This window comes from Bombyx mandarina, chromosome 23 (genome assembly GCF_030267445.1).
Source record: "Bombyx mandarina strain Sakado chromosome 23, ASM3026744v2".
NCBI lineage: Eukaryota > Metazoa > Arthropoda > Insecta > Lepidoptera > Bombycidae > Bombyx > Bombyx mandarina.
The window spans coordinates 11,741,169-11,760,593 of NC_143229.1; the positions used below are offsets into that span (position 1 = coordinate 11,741,169).

General features: G+C 36.1%; 2 protein-coding genes across 2 annotated transcripts; one reads left to right on the forward strand and one right to left on the reverse strand.

The window, feature by feature from the left end:
• The first annotated feature begins 522 nt into the window (after positions 1 to 522).
• LOC114245867 (E3 ubiquitin-protein ligase RNF212B) lies at positions 523 to 13,050 on the forward strand. The gene is made up of 8 exons (XM_028178173.2): positions 523 to 816; positions 889 to 953; positions 2,257 to 2,376; positions 4,436 to 4,568; positions 4,874 to 4,983; positions 7,952 to 8,032; positions 10,786 to 10,874; positions 12,799 to 13,050. Exons 1-8 carry the CDS (start codon positions 711 to 713, stop codon positions 12,932 to 12,934), a joined length of 840 nt encoding a protein of 279 aa, XP_028033974.2. The 5' UTR covers positions 523 to 710; the 3' UTR covers positions 12,935 to 13,050.
• A 2,106-nt stretch (positions 13,051 to 15,156) lies between these two features.
• Positions 15,157 to 19,037, reverse strand: LOC114245953 (uncharacterized). The gene is made up of 3 exons (XM_028178287.2): positions 17,800 to 19,037; positions 17,430 to 17,722; positions 15,157 to 15,359 (listed from the first exon to the last, which is right to left on the reverse strand). Exons 1-3 carry the CDS (start codon positions 18,575 to 18,577, stop codon positions 15,216 to 15,218), a joined length of 1,215 nt encoding a protein of 404 aa, XP_028034088.2. The 5' UTR covers positions 18,578 to 19,037; the 3' UTR covers positions 15,157 to 15,215.
• Positions 19,038 to 19,425: the final 388 nt, after the last annotated feature.

Sequence of the window (19,425 nt, forward strand, 5' to 3'; positions counted from 1 at the left end):
CTTTTTAAGAAATACTAAGTTTACAAAATAAAACTATTCACACAACATGACATCTAGTATTCCCGCCAAAAAGTATTTTTCCTTTTACAATTAGATAGGTAAAGGGAACGTATTTTCAATTCATTAAATAATATCTAAATAATATTAGTGTTAATATTTTGTAATATGTAAATAAGTAATGTTTGTAACACACGAACAATTAATGAACAACATTGGTTCTGGAGAGTTACGTAGCTTTACGCGTAGGAAGAGCCTTAGCATGCACCTGAAATTCTCAGGGCATTTGTTTTACTCGCCCTTTTCCGGCTTCTTTTAATATTATTTAGTTTCTTCTGTTATCTATGTGATATTTTAAACTGGCTGGAAAATAATATATTTTTTTGTAAATGATATTAGTGGCTTGTTGGAGATACCAAAAAGGTAATAACTCAGATTTATTGTTAATATTTGTCAGAATAATTTATCTGTGCATAAAATTAGTTTTTTGGAGCATAATTATTTGAATTGTATTGCAAAGCTAAACTTAATTTAAATTAGTGCGTGGTGACAATTTATTAGTTTTACCTATTTTAATTTGTAATTTACATATTATAATGTAATAAAAACACTTAGATTTAAAAAATATATATTTGGCGGGAAGAGCGTGTTGATCTCAAAGAAAATTGTCTACTATAGCTAATTGGCCTGCAAGTTAATAATGCTATTAGGAGATGGATTGGATTCACTGTAATAAATGTTTTTCACAATTAGAACCAGGGATAACACTGCATCTCACATCATGTGGTCACATGTTCTGCAACAATTGTTTGGGCAACGGTAAATAAAATTTCCATTTATTTGTTTGAATTGACTACATAAGTAGCGTTGAATTTCTTGTTTTGTTTTCAGGTCTAAAAGACAGCACGTGTCTAGTATGTCGAATGCCGTGTTCTGCTATGAAATTAGTGCCAGACGTACGTATTTAAAGTTCATATTTTTTTACGAGATATACATTAATATTATTATTACCACATGCATTGTATTACCATACATATTAGACACTGCCGTGTGATTTGTCGTGTAATATTAATAATAATAATAATTATTATTAATGCTTTATTTCAGTAATTTTTTTTTTTAAAACCATAACATTTTAATAGTAACAATTACTTATAATCTATGTTAGTAACTTAAAAAAATCTAACACATCTAACAATATTAATAATGTACATGTTTAAATTTATAAATTTTTTCTTTGTTTTATTTCTGCGGCTGGTTGTAACCATTTCACGGTCCAGGTTTTTTTATTGCCTATGCAAACAGAGAGAACATACTGTTCACTGTTGTTGATAGTGAGTGCTTACCGGCGCATATGGACGTAAGCAATGGCAGGAGCATAGCCAAGCTAAAGGTAGTTGAGTGCTCTTCGCAAACCTCGTTTGAATAAAGACATGTCATAGCGTCAGGAAACACCGAGAAGGGTAGTTCATCGCAAGGCCGGGTGGATTGTGAGGTGGTACGATTTTTTTTTTATTGCCCTTGAAGTCAGACTAGCATACGGCCCACCTGATGGTGAGTGGTTACCGTCGCCCATGGACTTCAACAATGCCAGGGGCAGAGCCAAGCCGCTGCCTACAATTTTTGAAATCTGCAATAGTTTGGTAGAAACATAATAATGAGATTATTGAATATGTAACAAAGGCCGTACGTAACTTACGACCATTTTAATTGCCATTGAGAATTCAGGAACATTCCAAACGAACAGGCAACAGATATTGTTTATTTGAAAGCTATTATGTTTTTACTAGTATGGACATAGATGACGTTCACAATTTATCTGATGAAAGCTATCGAAATCATACAGGTGCCGTAATCCCCTCAATATGCGAGGTGGTAATGTCGTTTTTGTACCGGAATATAGTAAATACGTATATGATACTGGTAGGACTATGGTAATGGCCCGTATGAAACGAGTAACTAGTCATCAACATAGAAATTAGAGGGAGAACCCTATAGAAGAATACGAGTGATATCACTCGTATCAAATCAGATCAGATATAGATCAGCTATAGGAACAACAGTAAGGTGTTTTTTGTTACGGCATCTCCGTCATTTTTGAATGATAGATGTACAATAATATACTATGTAAAAGATGTAAAATAATATGTAAGAATAATATGTAAATAACATAATATGTAAAAGATGTAAAAATATATAGTTCCTCTAGTCTAATAATTTAAATGGACAGCTAAGCCCTATAATGTGATTAAAAAATAGATGAAACAAGAAATCCAAGATTACTTCACTGATCCTGAAGAGTTGATAAAGAAGTCTTGCGATGTGATACAGTTTCAAAGGCAGCATAGAAGGAGATTGCTCTCTTATCTATTACAATCGGTAAATTTTTTTTTCTTCTATAATATACAAAAAATTAAGACAGTTCGCTTGTCATTTTCGTAATGAAGTAATTTTGTCTTTATCGTTGAGGGTCGATCAAAATACATTCTATATACTGGAAAGTAGTTTTAGTTGTTGGTAGACTTTAGATGCGTTAAACAATTACTTTGAAGGTTTAAGAAAGTAATTAATTAGATAGAATATAAATAGAATAGACAAATGTGGATTATTATATGTCTCTATTTATATTAAATACTCATAAGTAGTGTACGCTATAAAAAAAAAATTAATGAGCCTAAGTTATTAGAACTTCTATTGTTAGTTTAAAATTACACATCATCCTGGCTCATGATTAGACCATTCGTCGTGGCCTAAAAGATAAGACGCCCGGTGCATTCGTATCGAACGATGCGACTGAGCCGGTGTTCGAATCCCGCAGGTAGGTGTAAATTTTTTAAATAAAATACTCGATACATGTTCAGGAGTGAGTTCCACGACGAAGAAATAGCATCGTATAATAATTTTAACTACGGAATAAACAGACAGAATATTTGGCCCTTCAACATACAATATTCCTCGTTATACCATAAAAGAAACCTGTCTCTGGCAGCTGTCGGATAAGTAACGATGGTTTTACAAGAGTTCTTTTATTTTTAAGCCAAAAAGGGAAAGTTTTTACGACTTACTAGTCGGTCAAGGGTATCAACCTGATGGGCCTTGTTCGAGATCCTCTTTGGAGTTCTGGTGTATAATACTTATATAGTTTTGTGGTAGCAGCTCGCTTAGCAATTGAAAGTATTTGTATTACACTTTTGTTTTTAGGAAAATATATTTTTATTTTATTTTATTGCTTAGATGGATGGACGAGCTCACAGCCCACCTCATGTTAAGTGGTTACTGGAGCCCATAGACGTCTACCACGTAAATGCGCCACTCACCTTGAGATATCAGTTCCAAGGTCTCAGTACAGTTACAACGGTTGCCCCACCCTTCAAACCAAAACGCATTACTGCTTCACGGCAGAAATAGGCAAGGCGGTGGTACCCACCCGTGCGGACTCACAAGAGGTCCTACCACCAGTAATTACGCAAATTATAATTTTGCGGGTTTGATTTTTATTACACGATGTTATTCCTTCACCGTTGAAGTCAATCGTGAACATTTGTTAAGTACGTATTTCATTAGAAAAATTGGTACCCGCCTGCGGGATTCGAACATCGGTGCATCGCTAGATACGAATGCACCGGATGTCTTATCCTTTAGGCCACGACGACTCTGTATTTCAGTACCTGTTTATCTATGAATTTTCATGCTTAAATTGATCAAAGAAATTGCAATTGAAAGATAATTGTATATCAACAATATTACAAATGCAGAATAATTGTATGATGTTTTATTATTGAATTCTGTAAGCTTCACTGACTCGAATGTGATTATTTGAAGCATTTTACGTATACGATTAAGTTACAGCTTCAGAAAATTTGCAATCTCTGTTTCGTTCAACCCTAAGACACCCTATACCGACTGGTCCTGTGTGCTTAGTGCGAGTTTTTTAACGTTCTCGATAGCGTAAAAGTTAACTCAAATTTGTATGGAGTTCGAACGATTGCTTACGTTTGCCGCTAGGGACGCTGTTCTAACTGCATACGAATTTGCGTTAACTTTTACGCTATCGAGAACGTTAAAAAACTCGTACTAAGCACTCTGGTCGTGTTATCTCAGGCATCTGCATCTAATCGTAGTATTTAAATGCGAGGTATACTTTGATTCTTAACACGAAGTATATAGGGTTGTTACATGTAGTATTGATAATTTCTTAAGTGTTACATAACTTTTTTTTTGACTAATCTTTTTTTTTATTGTGACAATAAGAGATTAATTGCCCGCTACTAATCCATAGAAAACATAGTGAACTTTATTAGAAAAGTATTTCTGCTTAGTTTCTTAACTGAATGTTTCTCTCCATTAAAACTATTCGTTTATTTTTGTTTATTTATTTATTCGTTTTTTTTTGTTTACCTAGTTATGTACATTCTAATTGTCCAATATATATTCGCAGACAAAAAAGTTTTACGCGGCACGCAATGAACTGAAGCGTGTGACTGAAATATGTCAAAAGCAACACACGCAATTAAAGGAGTATCACAAAAGAATTAAGGCGTTGGAAACGAAACTCGCAAATCAATCGAGCAGTAAGTAAATATTGGAAACAGTAGGCTAGTTGTTATCTACGCAATTTTAACAAGAGGTAATTTAAATAATTCAAAAGCCACTTCTTGTGCCCCGATCGATTTTAAAAAATATGTTGGATTTATTTCGTTTCATTGTAAAAATTGTTGTTTTTGTTGTCCGTTTATTTTCAAACCATACGCTGTTTAACTTGCAGATTATATTTTGCTTTCATACATAATATTTGCATAATTCACAAAAGCTTTGTGAGCGAATGTTAAAACGCAGTTATTTGAGAGTGGAATCAAATTATTCCGTCCATTTTCAGGACAAGTATCCCCTTTCAATATTCCCATATCGCCGACAAATAACATATCGCCAAGCTTCATTCAAACGACACCCACATGTAAGAGACCTACAAAGAGCACCCCATACTCTGTAAGTGGTTTAATTATTCAAGCTATTATTACAAGCCTGCAGCTCATTTACAGCCTTTGTTAGATATTTGAAAATTTTGTTGTTGAAACGTTGTGAAAATGTGTCTTTTTTATTTTTTTATTGCTTAGATGGGTGGACGAGCTCACGGCTCACCTGTTGTTAAGTAGTTACCGCAGCCCATAGATATCTACAACGTAAATGACGTCACCTACAACTCTCAGTATAGTTACAACGGCTGTCCCACCTTTCAAACCGAAAGGCATTACAGCTTCACGGCTGATGGTAGGTTGGTGGTACCCACCCGTGCGGACTCACAAGACGTCCTACGACCAGTTAAATTATCCTTCCACCATTATATGTATGCCTCACTATATAATGTTTTTTTTATAACCCATGTATCGTTTGATAGTTCTCGTAGGTTGTTATCAAAGTGCCTTCTACACTGGGCTTTTTGCTATAGCGTATAGCCACTGTTTGTCGTGAGGCAACAAGCCTAAAGGTTAAGACGTCCGGTGCATTCCTGTCGAGCGATGCGCCTGTGCCAGGGTTCGAATCCCGCAGACAGATACCAATTTTTCTAATGAAATACGTACCACGAATGTTTACGATTGACTACCGCGGTGAATCAATAATATCATAAACCAAAGATCTAGGTGAGCTGTAAGCTCGTACAGCCACCTAAGCAATAAGAAAAGCCTAAAGACCATAACTTTGATCGATGCTTTATTTCCAATTATTCTAATGACGTTTAGCTCACAGTCAGTGTGGTTATAAAAGATCGTGGACGTACCTGTGCTAAATGAGATTACAGTCGCTGCTCTATTTTTTTTTTTATTGCTTAGGTAGATGGACGAGCACACAGCCCGCCTGGTGTTAAGTGGTTACTGGAGCCCATAGACATCTACAACGTAAATGCGCCACCCACCTCGAGATATAAGTTCTAAGGTATCAGTATAGTTACAACGGCTACCCCACCCTTCTAACCGAAACGCATTACTGCTTCACGGCGGAAATAGGCGGGGTGGGGGTACCTACCTGTGCGGACTTCCAAGAGGTTCCACCACTAGTGATTACGCAAATTAAAATCTATTGCTAATAATGAAAGTTTAAAACCACAACGCGCTTGTATAGAAATAGGCGGGATAGTGACAGTCATACGTGCTCCCAAAGCGTCATTGGAAGCACGGAAGTTCATAGTTTCGAGTTTAATACTTACTTTTATTTATGTATATTATTATATTAATACGTGAAGCAAAAACTTTGTACCCCTTTTTACTAAAATTGCGCGGACGGAGGAGTATGAAATTTCCTACACTTATAGACAATATAGAGAAGGAGTGCAGAATGTTCATATTTTTTTGAATTATGCATGAAAAATACATTAAATCATTAAAAAAAAAACATTACACACACTACCATGTATTTGACACGACACAGTATATATTTAAACTCTTTGTTTATTGTCAAACTTTTTTATTGTGTAAGTCTGTGGTGAAATTGAGAATAGATTAATATTGTTTGTCTTTAATATTATTTTTCTACAGGGTAGTCTTGGCGAAATCTGTGATTAAAAAGTATAATAGTATTTGCTAATAGAACCAATAACAATGTTCAAATTTATTTCAAATAATTATAGTCGAATTTCGACTACTGCCTGTCGTGTCGAAGTTGAAAAAAAACAAACCGTTTTCCTCTATTTACATAAGCCTATTTGTGTCGAATTCTTTTTATCATTGACCTATTGATGCAAATAAAACTATTAATCTAATCAGCAAAATAGTTGTTATTTTTCCTTTTGTGAAAAATGAACAAATGCTTTGTGAATATTTTTGTAATAGTTATCCTCATTTGGCATAAAACATCTCGTTCGATTTAATTTTGTTCGTCAAGTGTGTGTTAGGGGACACTTGAGGGTTCCGGATTATGTTAAACATAATAAAGTAATATTATTTATTATTAATAATACTATTTATACTATTAGGCTGGTAAAAGAGTGTTAACTATGAATGTGGAAGGCTATAGAGGAAGAGGTAGACCTAAGAAGAAATAGATGGATTGCGTGAAATCGATATGTGTAAGAGGGGAGTGAGCGAAGAAATGGTATATGATAGAGGAGTATGGAAGGAGAAAACATGTAGCGCCGACCCCAGGTGACTGGGAGAAGGGCAGGAGAATGATGAATAAAATAATACTATTTATTTTTCATTTAATCCCAAGCAGCGTATAATCTAACATAACTCATTTATTCAAATACTATACACATGAATATATTATAACTTATTTTATTTGTAATATATTATTGTTTAAAAATATCTATAGCAATTTTCTTTGAAAGTTTATGAGTCCGATCATACATAATCTTAATATGTTTTATGGCGTTTCACACGTTATTTGTAAATTTAGAGATTGAAGAGACACTTTCATGACTTTAATAGCTTGTAATGCAATAAATGATAATATACATTTATTAATAAATAAATAAGTAAATACTACGAAATGTTATATATACAGTATAATGGAACATATACATCATTTCACAATTTCATTACGAGTAAACAATAAGTATTCGATGAATTACAGAAAAACAAATACAATACAGTGAAATTAAAAGTGCACGTTCGGCCACGATGTTTTTTCTTTTTTTTTATTGCTTAAATGGCTGGACGGGCTCACAGCCCTCCTGGTTTTAAGTGGTAACCGGAGCCTATAGACATCTACAACGTAAATGCCGCCACCCGCCTTGAGATAGGAGTTCTAAGGTCTCAGTATACGGCTGCCCCGTCCTTCAATTCGAAACGCATTACTGCTTCACAGCAGAAATAGGCAAGATGGTGGTACCTACCCGTGCGGACTCACAAAACGTCCTACCACCAGTTTTGCTTAAGGTATACCTACGAAACGTCCCGGGGATTTCCAATAATCAAACAAAGACACGGAATAATATAAAACAATGTTATTTTTAATTTAGACTCATCACTATCAGTCTAACCTCTTGACTCCCTCGCGGATAAGCAAGCAGAGGTCAGCGAATTTTAGTGCACACAGTCAGGTAATAATATTTTAATGTATCTACTTTATTTTTCTTTAGTTTTTTACGCCTTCGTAACTTCAAACATTCTAGGTTCGGTTGTTATTAAGTGGTGCGCGCAGCCTTAGAATAATAATGCATGTCACTGACTCTTTGGTGGAGTGGTTAGCGCTCTTGACCGTTGCGCCCAGGGTCGTGGGTTCGATTCCCACAACGGGCAAATATTCGTGCGACGAATAAGTTTGTTTGCTCTTCGTCTAGATGTTTAATTTCTATTTATGTATTTATTAAAAATAAAAAAGCAACTGTATAAGTATGTACGTCAATCTCTGGTACCCATAACACAGGCAGTCCTGAATTAATTGGAGTCGGATAACTGTGCGCGATTTGTTCTCAGTTCGTAGTGTTCTCATAGTCCCCTTCATATATGAGAAGATCAATAATTGTATTCTATTATGACTGTCCCGGATTTAGAAACGGTCGAAAAACACAGCCCACTGAGTTTCTCACCGGATCTTCTCAGTGGGTCGGGATTCCGATCCTGTGGTAGATTCAGCGAAACATTACTCTTGCTAGAGCTAGTGTTAGAAAATTCTCTTAGGCTGAACCCGTGAGCTCACCTGCCGGATGGGCATAGCTGGAATAGCCTCTTAAGCTACGAGCGAATAGGCAGGAAAAAAAGGTCGAAAGATTACTTCGCGGCAGAAATAGTCGGGACCCAGGTATACGGAATTCCTCCGGAAACCAACAGACCTTACTTGGTCCTCGGGAACGTTTCCAATACATCTGAACTTTTAGAGCACTGAATGTTTTACGACATTCATCTTCCATAAATAGCTCCGTTATTAATTGTCAGTATATCTATCTAAGCTAAATAATCCTTCTTAACTAAGTATTTCTAAAGAACGATCGTGTTGAAGGCTTTTTCTTGTATACGTTACTGGTTTCAATCCGAAATTACTCGAGTACGAACATGCCAGATTATATTGATGTTACAATACGTTGTGTCATAGCCATTGTTATCACGTTACTACGCATGAATGTCAGAGATTATCTCGTTAATTCCTTTTAAATACGAGACGAAAACAGGAGTCTTTATGCTCGAAATGCGTTTTAGAATTTATTAATAATTATAAAGTGTTGGTCGAATCAAAAAGCCCGTGTGCATTAAAAATATTAAAAAGGCGTATGCTTTAAAAATATTGAAGGCGGGGACTAGCAAAGAAATAAACCATATTTGTGAGTAACAGAAATTCGAATATGACTCAGCTTAGAAACAATGTAATATTATAAAGAGGAAAGATTTGTTTGTTTGTTTGTTTCGAATAGGCTCCGAAACTACTGGACCGATTTGAAAAATTCTTTTTCCATTAGAAGCCGACATTGTCCCTGATGAACATAGGCTACTTTTTTAAATTTTTTTTTTTATATTTTTGTTTTCATGTGTGTTTTAATGTTTCCGAAGCGAAGCGAGGGCGGGTCGCTAGTTTTAATATAAGATTGTGAAGACTGGAGAAATTGCAATCTTTTTTACTATTGTTATTAATACTGATTATTGTTATTACATACAAAAATGTATTTGAACCGTTTCCAGACTTTGGCTAGTAATACCTGACACGATAGAACTAAATAAACGTTTAGGTAATTTTATTTTCGTGCTGCCCGCAATTTAATAGTGTTTTTATTAATCCTACCTAAGCTGATAGTCTTGAGAGGCTATATCAGCATTACCCTAGCGTGTAGGTGAGCTCACAGGGCTCAAACCGGGAGAGTTTCTAACAATAGCCCTAGCAAGAGCAGTGCTTCGCAGAATCTATCAGCGGATCGGAAACGCGACCCATTGAGAAGATCCGGCGAGAAACTCAGTGGGCTGTGTCTATGGGTTAATTTACTCGCCGAACCCATCGTCGCAAGCGACGATTTGGCGAGGACGGTGACCGGGTAGTATAGTCAAAAATCTAGTATCTCTTGGAATCTTCTGGTTCGTATGTCACCAAATTCGAATTCACGAAAAACTAAATTAATGCTTAGATAAGAAATAAACAGATTTTTGCTTCAAGTTGTTCATTACCATTTCACAACTGGAAACGAACTGTAACGCCCTGTAGAACATTTCGAGGGATGTAAGAGTATTTGGTTTAAGCGACTTTTCGCTTAATACGCAACATTTATCATTGTAATTAAAGGTGCGTTTTATTTGGTATTAGCATCAACAATTCGATTTTTTTAATTGAATCTCAATTAAGTTTGCTCCATTCAAATAGCCGAAGAAGTTTTTTTCGTTATGATCATCATCATCATCATAGTCGGTTGCTCTTGGCAGAGCAGTCGTGGTTATGTGGAATTCTTGTTTATTAAAGCTTTGACAGATGTTTTCCATAGTTTGCGAACTGAGGCTTGGCGCACGCACTCGTTAAGTGGGGTTTCAGTAAGATCTTTCACTTGACCAGTCCAGCGCATGGGGATTCGTCCACGAGATTGACCCTACCCTGAACAACAAGTTTCGCGTTAGACTCTGCTGGTCGTTGTGATACGTGTCCAAAACATCGAAGAATCCTGGATTGCACTGTTATGATATTGTTATTCAAATATTAAACTTTAAATGGCTTTCCTGTAAAGTTGCAAAAATGTCGCTTAAACTAAATAGCCTTACACCCCTCGATATGTTAATTATAGAAAACTACAAAAAAGCCCCGCATCAAATTGCAGCTCTGTTTAAGACCTGTATTTCATTAAAACTACTTAGGTACTAATTTAAATTGATTTACTTACAGAAGTCGAATACATCAAACAAAATTTCTTCGACGGTTTTCACACCGCCCACGCCGGAGTCGGTCGGATATAACAACTTCTTAAAAAACCTGTAATGGTATCACTGTATTTTATATATATGTATAAAATAATGAGACGAGGGATGCAACTTACATTTTTTTAAGGGATTATATGACCTGGTAACTAAGACATTTAGGTCATGTCTTATTTTAATTTATATTCTTATTTTTATAAAAAATGGTAATATGGAGTGAAATTAAATGAAATGAAGATGATTAATTAGATACATTAATCAACTGGGATGAAATGAAATGAAATTCTATAACTACTACCGTTATAACTATACTTGAGACCTTAGAACTTATATCTCAACGTGGGTGGCGCATTTACGTTGTGGATGTCGATGGGCTCCAGTAACCACTTAACACCAGGTGGGCTGTGAGCTCATCCACCCATCTAAGCAATAAAAAAATAATGAGATGAAATGATATGGGATGAAGTATAATCTCAATAAAATGGTGGTTATTTTCTGCGATTTTTTCTGTTGACTTTTTGGAGGATCCCGAGAAGTTACGTCCAGCGGCTTTGTTTCATTTTCCCACATTTGTGCAGTTTCACAGATATTAAATAGTTAATAAACCACCGTTATTTCACATTTAAACCTGAAGAAACACTAAATAGACACAATAAACAAATCACACAAATTCCTTCCTCGCGTTCCCGCTAAAAAGTCTGCAACTTACATTAATTCGTAAATAATACAAAGTGAATACAGGGTGTGTTTTTATCTGGGGGTGAATTGAAACTTATAGGATTTCAAACGCCCTAAAGAGATAGATTTTTTCAAAAATGCTATAATTGTGTGATGCCTAATTTTAATAGTTAGAATGCCTCTATTGTCTTTACATTTCAAATCTCTTAAGAAATTTAAAACTGCAACTTGAAGAGTAGGTACATTGTTGGTGTGTACAGTATATTGTTGGATAAAACAATGAAAATATTTTTATTATGTACATTTTTTCAATACAGCATTTATTATTGGAAACAATTCAACATAATAGTATCGTTCTGCTATTGAAAAGATTTTCATTAAATAAGATTCAATAGAATTTTCAAATTAAGTTTTATTGTAGTTTTATTCTTGATCGGTGTCGTAAAGAGAAGTCGTCTAAAAACTTATTAAAAATGCTTGGTTTAAAGTAACCTCACCAATCAATGTACCAATGCCCGTAATTGTATTTAGGCTTTCATTTTTATCTGACTCATTTGCGTAAAAAATCGAAATACTCAAAATTCTCCCGCAACAATAATTCGGTAACGAAAGAAAAAAACTCGTTATTATGTAAATTTCATCTTTCGTTTCGATGATTTTTAGGTACAACGAGAATGAATCTCGTTTCCGATTCTAATGCGAATCGAAAAAGAAAAAAATAATGTTTATTTTATTTTACGACGAGACGTGAACGAAATTATTCAGAGTATTTACGATGTGACATTCAAATTGGATTCAAATCGTGATGTTCGCCAATGCTCGGTTATTGGACGGAATTGATCCGCGCGGTCGCTCGGAAAGAATAAATAATACGTTTGCCGTTGGAAAATCAAAATTAGACATTTCATTAAATAATATAATATATCATATATATTATGGAATGTTCTCGAATTCAATTTGTGTCTTTTATAGTATTAACATGATTCTGTTTGTTCAAACACACTTAAATAATCTATTATCTTCTTGTTCATAGAATTAGAAGCATAAAATGGGATTTCTATATTTTAAACTCCTATTTCTTTAATAATTAAAGGTCTAATTGTTTTTAATTATACAATGCGAAATGTTCGGAATTAGTTTATTAGAAAAAAAAGCTATCTAAGAAATTTAGGCTTACAGGTCAGACACGAATCAAGATAGAAATGAAATTTTGCGAAGATTAAATACGAATCTCGTTCTGATATCGACGTATAATTGAATGTATAGTGGAAAATTATAACGATATAAATTGGTAACATTCTAGATTCTTCCTGTACGACTCCAGTGAAGAGTCAGGATATTCGTCAAACAGCCCGCAGAAAATATCACCCGTAGTATTGTACTGTAACGGCTCGGGTCGAAAATGTTTGTTGAAAGAAAAAGCTATGAGTTTTTGTTGATATTATATATATTTTTTTAAAATAATAATTCTCAACGATCGTTTTGATTCGATTGGCACGTTTTAATTTTTTAGTACGATTGTTGGTTTCATTAATAAATTAATGTTTAAATGTTATTCATGTGGTTTCATTGGTAATGATGATTACTCGTATGACGTACCGTTTGGAGTCTGGGTCTACAGCGGGACTTCGGCTATCCTTGTGTATTAGTACTGTTTATCCCGTGGAGTCTGCTCTGGGGAATTGATTAAGATAATTCTGTCGTCTCGTTTTTACCAACTTACCGCCCGTCACAGGAGTAGAGTTTATCCAGCCTACCAGGAATTACAGGGTTGATCCATAGTGCATACCATATCAGTGGAGTCCATGTAATGGTTTACTTCATCCCGACCCACCCTTGGTGGATTTAGGGACTCCGGTCACCACTCACGTCGAATCGATCGAATCGAGAGGTTCTGTTACATATGCCCCTCAATAATAACGCAATATAAATAATAATGCAGAATAAGGCATTCCTGAATGCATCGTCTCTATATAAGGACGATTTGTTGCTAAAGCGCGGCACTAGCCCGGTGACACTGATATGGCCTCTCTAGACAGTCTAGACCATCAGCTTAGGTAGGAAAAAAAGCGAAAGAAAAAGCGCTGCAGAACAGAATTGGCTTAAGTATCTGAAACACACATCGTTTGTACTGCCTATTTCTTTTCTATACTAATATCATAAAAATATTTGTTTGTTTGTTTGTATTGAATAGGCTCCAAAACTGCTGAACCGATTTGATAAAATATTCTTTACATCGCGTGCCCTGCAAAAAGTATTGATAATAGAATAAAATAATTTATTTTACAAAAAGTGTCGCAACTGCATAAAATAAAACAACGTCAAATATCGTTGACATTTTTGTTAAAGACCCGAGCGGAGCCGGAGCGGGCCGCTAGTATAAAATAAACTCAGTGTCAGTCACAGTTTCCTATTTTTATAAAGAGCTCCTGGACCCACCCCGTAACAGTTCAACGTGCCACTTAACCCATAGATATAAACCATTGATTTCCTCGCCGCATCTTAGTGGTTCCGATCCTGTAGTAGATTCAGCGAAGCCCTGCCCTTGGTAGGGCTAATGGAAGCAATTTCTTTCAGGCTTAGCCTCGTGAGCTTTCCTACGTCTTCGGTGAAGCTAACCGTTTGAGGTGACTAATAGTAGCTAGGGAAAAAAATCTTTTCTACAATTTAAGCACATTTTGGAATAGATGTTTAACTATTTTATGTAATTAATCATCTTCGCTATGACCCGTCACTGCTTTCGATAGAGGCTCCCTTGTAGTATGTATGTGTATTTCGTATGTCCCTAACATTTTAGCGCTTCAACGATTCAATTGTCAAATATAACATGTGTAATTATGTGTAGTAATCGTGTTACTATTGTTTAAATACAAAGTGGTGTCTTTAATTAGTAGTTATATCAGAAATGTTTTATCTGAGTAGATTTGTATTGCTGGGAATCTATGCTGTTCGTATACCTTTGACAAATCAGTAGAACCCTTAACTCAATGAGTGATCATGAGAAAAGACACGTAAATAGAATTTGCGAAATGTATTATACGAATGTACGATGTAATCAGATGTACAGTATTAGGGATGTGATTCGCAAGAAAAAACACATACCAGTAATTACTTAAAAGATTACGGTTGAAGTATCAAATTGTATTAGATATTTTCATTCATTAAAATTTATTAGCGGAAGATTAAGTCTCGATCCTTCGTCGTCGGCCTTTAAGTATTGTATTGATTGAATGTCGAATAAGTTTAATATAAGATATTAAAGATACCATATTTCTGAAAGATACTAAAGGCACTCGAATAACTGTTGGTTTTATTGGAGATTAGCTAAAGAATAATATGTTTCTCACGCGAATTTTACAATAAAATTGGAATAAGAACAGGAAAAAAATTACTATAAAAAAATCGGTTGTCTGTAAAGTCGGTTTACTGACGATACGTGACAACGTCATAAGAAAATACGCCTCAGAGCGAGGTAACGCCGCATGAGTCATGTTTTTTCGTGCGTGCAGCCGGCTCCATCGAATTATAAGACGTTGTCACGTCAAAAAATAAGAACGTGTGTTTCATATTAACGAACTTATTATACAAGGCTTCCGTTGCATTTCAGTTTTAGCTTAATGTGTCAGAGAAAGAAGTATGGTCAGTATTAAAACACCGATGATAAAAATTTGTAAAATTTATTGATGAAGTTGTAAGGGATCGATTTTGACGTAACGCTCTTTAAGCGTGTATTGGCAATACTCCCTTATTCTGCTGGTAGCCGCCGCTGGACTCTTGGTGTCCGTGCACGGAATGAGCTCCCAAATTATTGAATTTCTCGAGTTGTTCAGCCCCGCCTTTGTAGCCCTTCTGCAGGAATTCTCCCTGTGGGAATACCTCACGTTAGTTAACATTGTTGGCATGGTTCTTGCGGTAAGCTGTGGTTTTGCATTGGCATTGAAGTATTTAGTCTAAATGATGGATTTGACATTGTTAGAGTTTAGGGAATACGTGTCAATCATTCAGGGTACGTTTTGTGTCATTCATCGATCGACCTTATAGTAACTTTGATTTGAAAACATTGTAACATAAAATACTAATATTGTAAAATTGTTGCTATTTGCTTTTGACTTTCGTACAAGATATTTCCACCATTATAGCAATATAAGTAGTGCGCTTATTGGTTAAATGCTGTATCAATCCAAAATATACATATTTGAATAGATGAATCACAGCTTCTTTATTGAGATACATGTGTAGTAATCTGTTTCGTTTTAACTGGTGGTAGGACCTGTTGAGAGTCCGCGCGGGTGGGTACCACCACCCTGCCTATTTCTGCCGTGAAGCAGTAATGCGTTTCGGTTTGAAGGGTGGGGCAGCCGTTGTAACTTACTTGAGACTTTAGAACTTATATCTCAAGGAGGGTGGCGCATTTACGTCGTAGATGTCTATGGGCTCTAGTAACCACTTAACACCAGGTGGGCTGTGAGCTCGTCCACCAACCTAAGCAATAAAAAAAAAAAAAAAATGTTTACTTAAAATTCAATCGTTTTCATTTTATTTACGTCAAAATAGGCCAAGAAGTTCTCTAGATCCGACTGTAGTTATATAAACTATAATTAGGAATAACGATGCCCATCGTCTTGCGTATAAATATAATAATAGAGAATTGTTGGTGTGGTAACTTCACACAAAAACTACTGGATAGATTACGATAAAACTATTTAGATCTAGAAAAGTCGTGATGAAGTAACTGCGTGCGTTTACAAAAGTACCCTATAGATCGGGTTTCTAGTTTTCTGAATCTCGACATGGTTTGGTATTGCTAAGCAGTTACTCAATTTCACACGGACTTAGTCGCAGGTATAGCTAGAGAGACATAAAATTTTCAATATCCAATATGGAAAAAGTAAGATGAGATATGGCCCCGTGTCTTCACAATATTACCCGTAAAATTGTCTACACCTGTAAGAAGAGTTTTAAGCGCTCTCTACTCATCGTGATATCTGACATCAAGCAAATTTTTTTTCTCCTATCTTACCTGATAGCCTTGAGCGGCTATCAGCTTCAGCCATCAGGCTATCAGCTGAGGCTCAAACCGGGAGTGTTGTTAATACTGGTCCTAACAAGAGCAGTGCTTCGCAGAATCTACCACCGGATCGGAAACGCGACCCACTAAGAAGACCCGGCGAGAAACTCAATGGGCTGTGTCTGTGGGTTAGTTTAATCGTCGAGCCTTCGTCGCAAGCGACGGGTTCGGCGAGGACGGTGACAGATGCCTGAGGTACCTAAAAGCACCGTTAATGGATCGGGAGGATCCATAATGACGTAAGGCAAACGACAATACTGATGCTATGGACGCATGATAGGTAACATTACAATAACACCACAGGTAGAAACGTTTGTTTAATTGAATTGAAAGCGCTGGCGAATTATCGTCTGATCTGACATTTAAACCTTATTTTAAACGAAATGTCTGCAATCAATTCATTATTATCAATATTATGCATTTTTTTACTTTATTTACGCATCTCCTTTCGCAGGGGAACTCCTTGATGTTATCAAACATCACCTAAACTTTTAAATGTTATGCTCATTACTCTTTTATAAGTGCTTATATGTGCTGATAAAATTGAAGTTATTTTTAAAATTCCAATTGTCTGATTTATCACGCATATTTTTTAAATTATAAAATTGCATTGCTATATTGACGTAATATTCTAAACAACACAATTCGATAATATTGTATTATAATAGAATCGTGACATTCGTCAATAATTCGGGTTAATATTATGAACCATATTATGTCGTTGTATAATAGGGGCATAAGCATTTATAATAAAAAAAATACAGATTTGCGGTCTGCATTTTTTTATCTTTAAGTTGTGTATGTTCGACCGTTACACAAAATATATGTATTACATTATGTAAAATGTTAAGAATCAAATTATTTACCTTGTTCGCTTTAGAATCGTCGATTTTCTGTTCGGAAACATGATGTCCTTCTTTTCCTTGAGCATTTGCGTCGAGGAGTTTCTCTTCGTGAGCACCTTTGAAACCTTGCTGTGCCTTTTCACCAAACGAGCCAGCGTTCTGTCCGGCAATCTTATGGTCTGCTTCGTCGTGAGCTTCATCGTAAAAGCTCTCCGTTTTTTCTTCTTCATTCTTGCTACTCGAGGACTTGAAGCCTTTGCTGACGTGTCCCTTTTTGTGACTCTTTGCTTTCTTCAGTGATTCTTCGTTGGCTCCTGTAATAGATAGAAAGTAATTTTAGCGCTATTACGAAATAACACTTTGATACAAATTAAATAAAAAAAGAACTTGCCGTGTTTATCAATCTTCTGTCCGCCTTCGTAGAATTTTTCATCACCAGCGGCCTTCTTCTTTGCTTCCTCGTCTTTGTAGAAACTTGATTCTCCTTTCTCAGCCTTAGCAGCTGCGGCAGCCTGTTGAAATCCTTCTTGACCGTGCTTAGTTTCTTCTTCAGCTTTTTTTTCGATTTTTTCAATGTTTTCACCAGCCCCTTTCTTCTGAGCGGCATCATAGGCATTTTTATCGACATAACCAGCACCGACCTGAGCCCCCAAAATGGGATGGTAGAGAAGCCCTCCTCCTAATCCTCCGCCAAGTCCTATACCTCCAACTCCAAGGCCTCCAATACCTTGGTTTATAAGTCCAACACCGTTACCGATTCCGATTCCGCTGCCAAGTCCTCCAACACCGCCACCGATGCCGCCAACGCCTCCCACACCTCCGAGTCCAATACCTAATCCTTGTCCAAGTCCAAGACCACCCAATCCAATTCCACCATAACCTAATCCTTGGTTAAGGCCGATTCCCCCAACACCGACTCCTCCAATGCCACCCACTCCTGTCACTGTATTTAAGACAGTAGATGCAGCACCTTCGATGTGTTCTGGATAATCTTCGTTCTCTTCAACTTCGTAACTGTTAGATAGCGGCAGTCCAGTCTTCACATCAGTTCCTATGGCATCCAAGCGTTCTTTAACATAATCATAGGGAGTTTTCGTGTCCGATAATTCGACTCTGTGGAAAGTCGCCGTCGAAAGACCGATCGAAGCGAATATCAGAATTGTCAACATCGTGAAATGTGTTTGTCACTGTGCAACGACTGATGACATTTCGTTATTGCACCTGTCTTTTATAGTAAGGTTAAATTCGGTGGAACGAAGTCGTGTGATAGTTTTCGCGCCACGTCTGGGGCCCGTATCCGGTCGTCCCCTTCCTGTCGTATTGTTTAAACTGATCTAATGAGAACGGTACTGCAGAAATAAAACAATGAGTCTGGTCGAAGACCTTGCTTTCCAGTTCATTGGTGCCGGCAGTGGGGCGTTCGTTTACGCAACAACAAAAGCCGCTATGGGTGACGTTTTTTCTCTATGATTTTTGCTTCAGCCCGCCGATTCTGGAAAGTATCTAAGAATTTTTTGTTTGTAAAATCGACACGTTTTCATTTCGATTTATTCATAGGTTCGGAATCTATTATGTCAGGAAACCTTTCCACATTAGAATCGAAACCCAGTTTTAAGTCGTTTTGATTGTTGTATACCAAATCACTATAAGAACCGAAACATTTAAGATTATATACTGAACTATCATTTCAAATGTCAACTCTAGCATTGACTCACAGAAATCTTATCGAGTTAGTGTGTCGATTGAATGGAAACAAATCGATAATTGGTCGCAAGAATTATTAAACGATTGATTAATGTTTTTTTCACCAAATTATAATATTAGTCGTTATAGCCTTGGTTCACTTGGACGATTTCACGTCATTGTTTTCTTACGGTTCAAATATATGTCGAGGGCTTAATAAAGGTTACTGCTCAAGCATTATGACGGGTGTCAATCAATAAATGAGTCACGTACTCTATTTCAGAAAAAAAGTCCCTCGAGTGAGATACGTTACTGTTTAGCTCTTGTGGCAGTG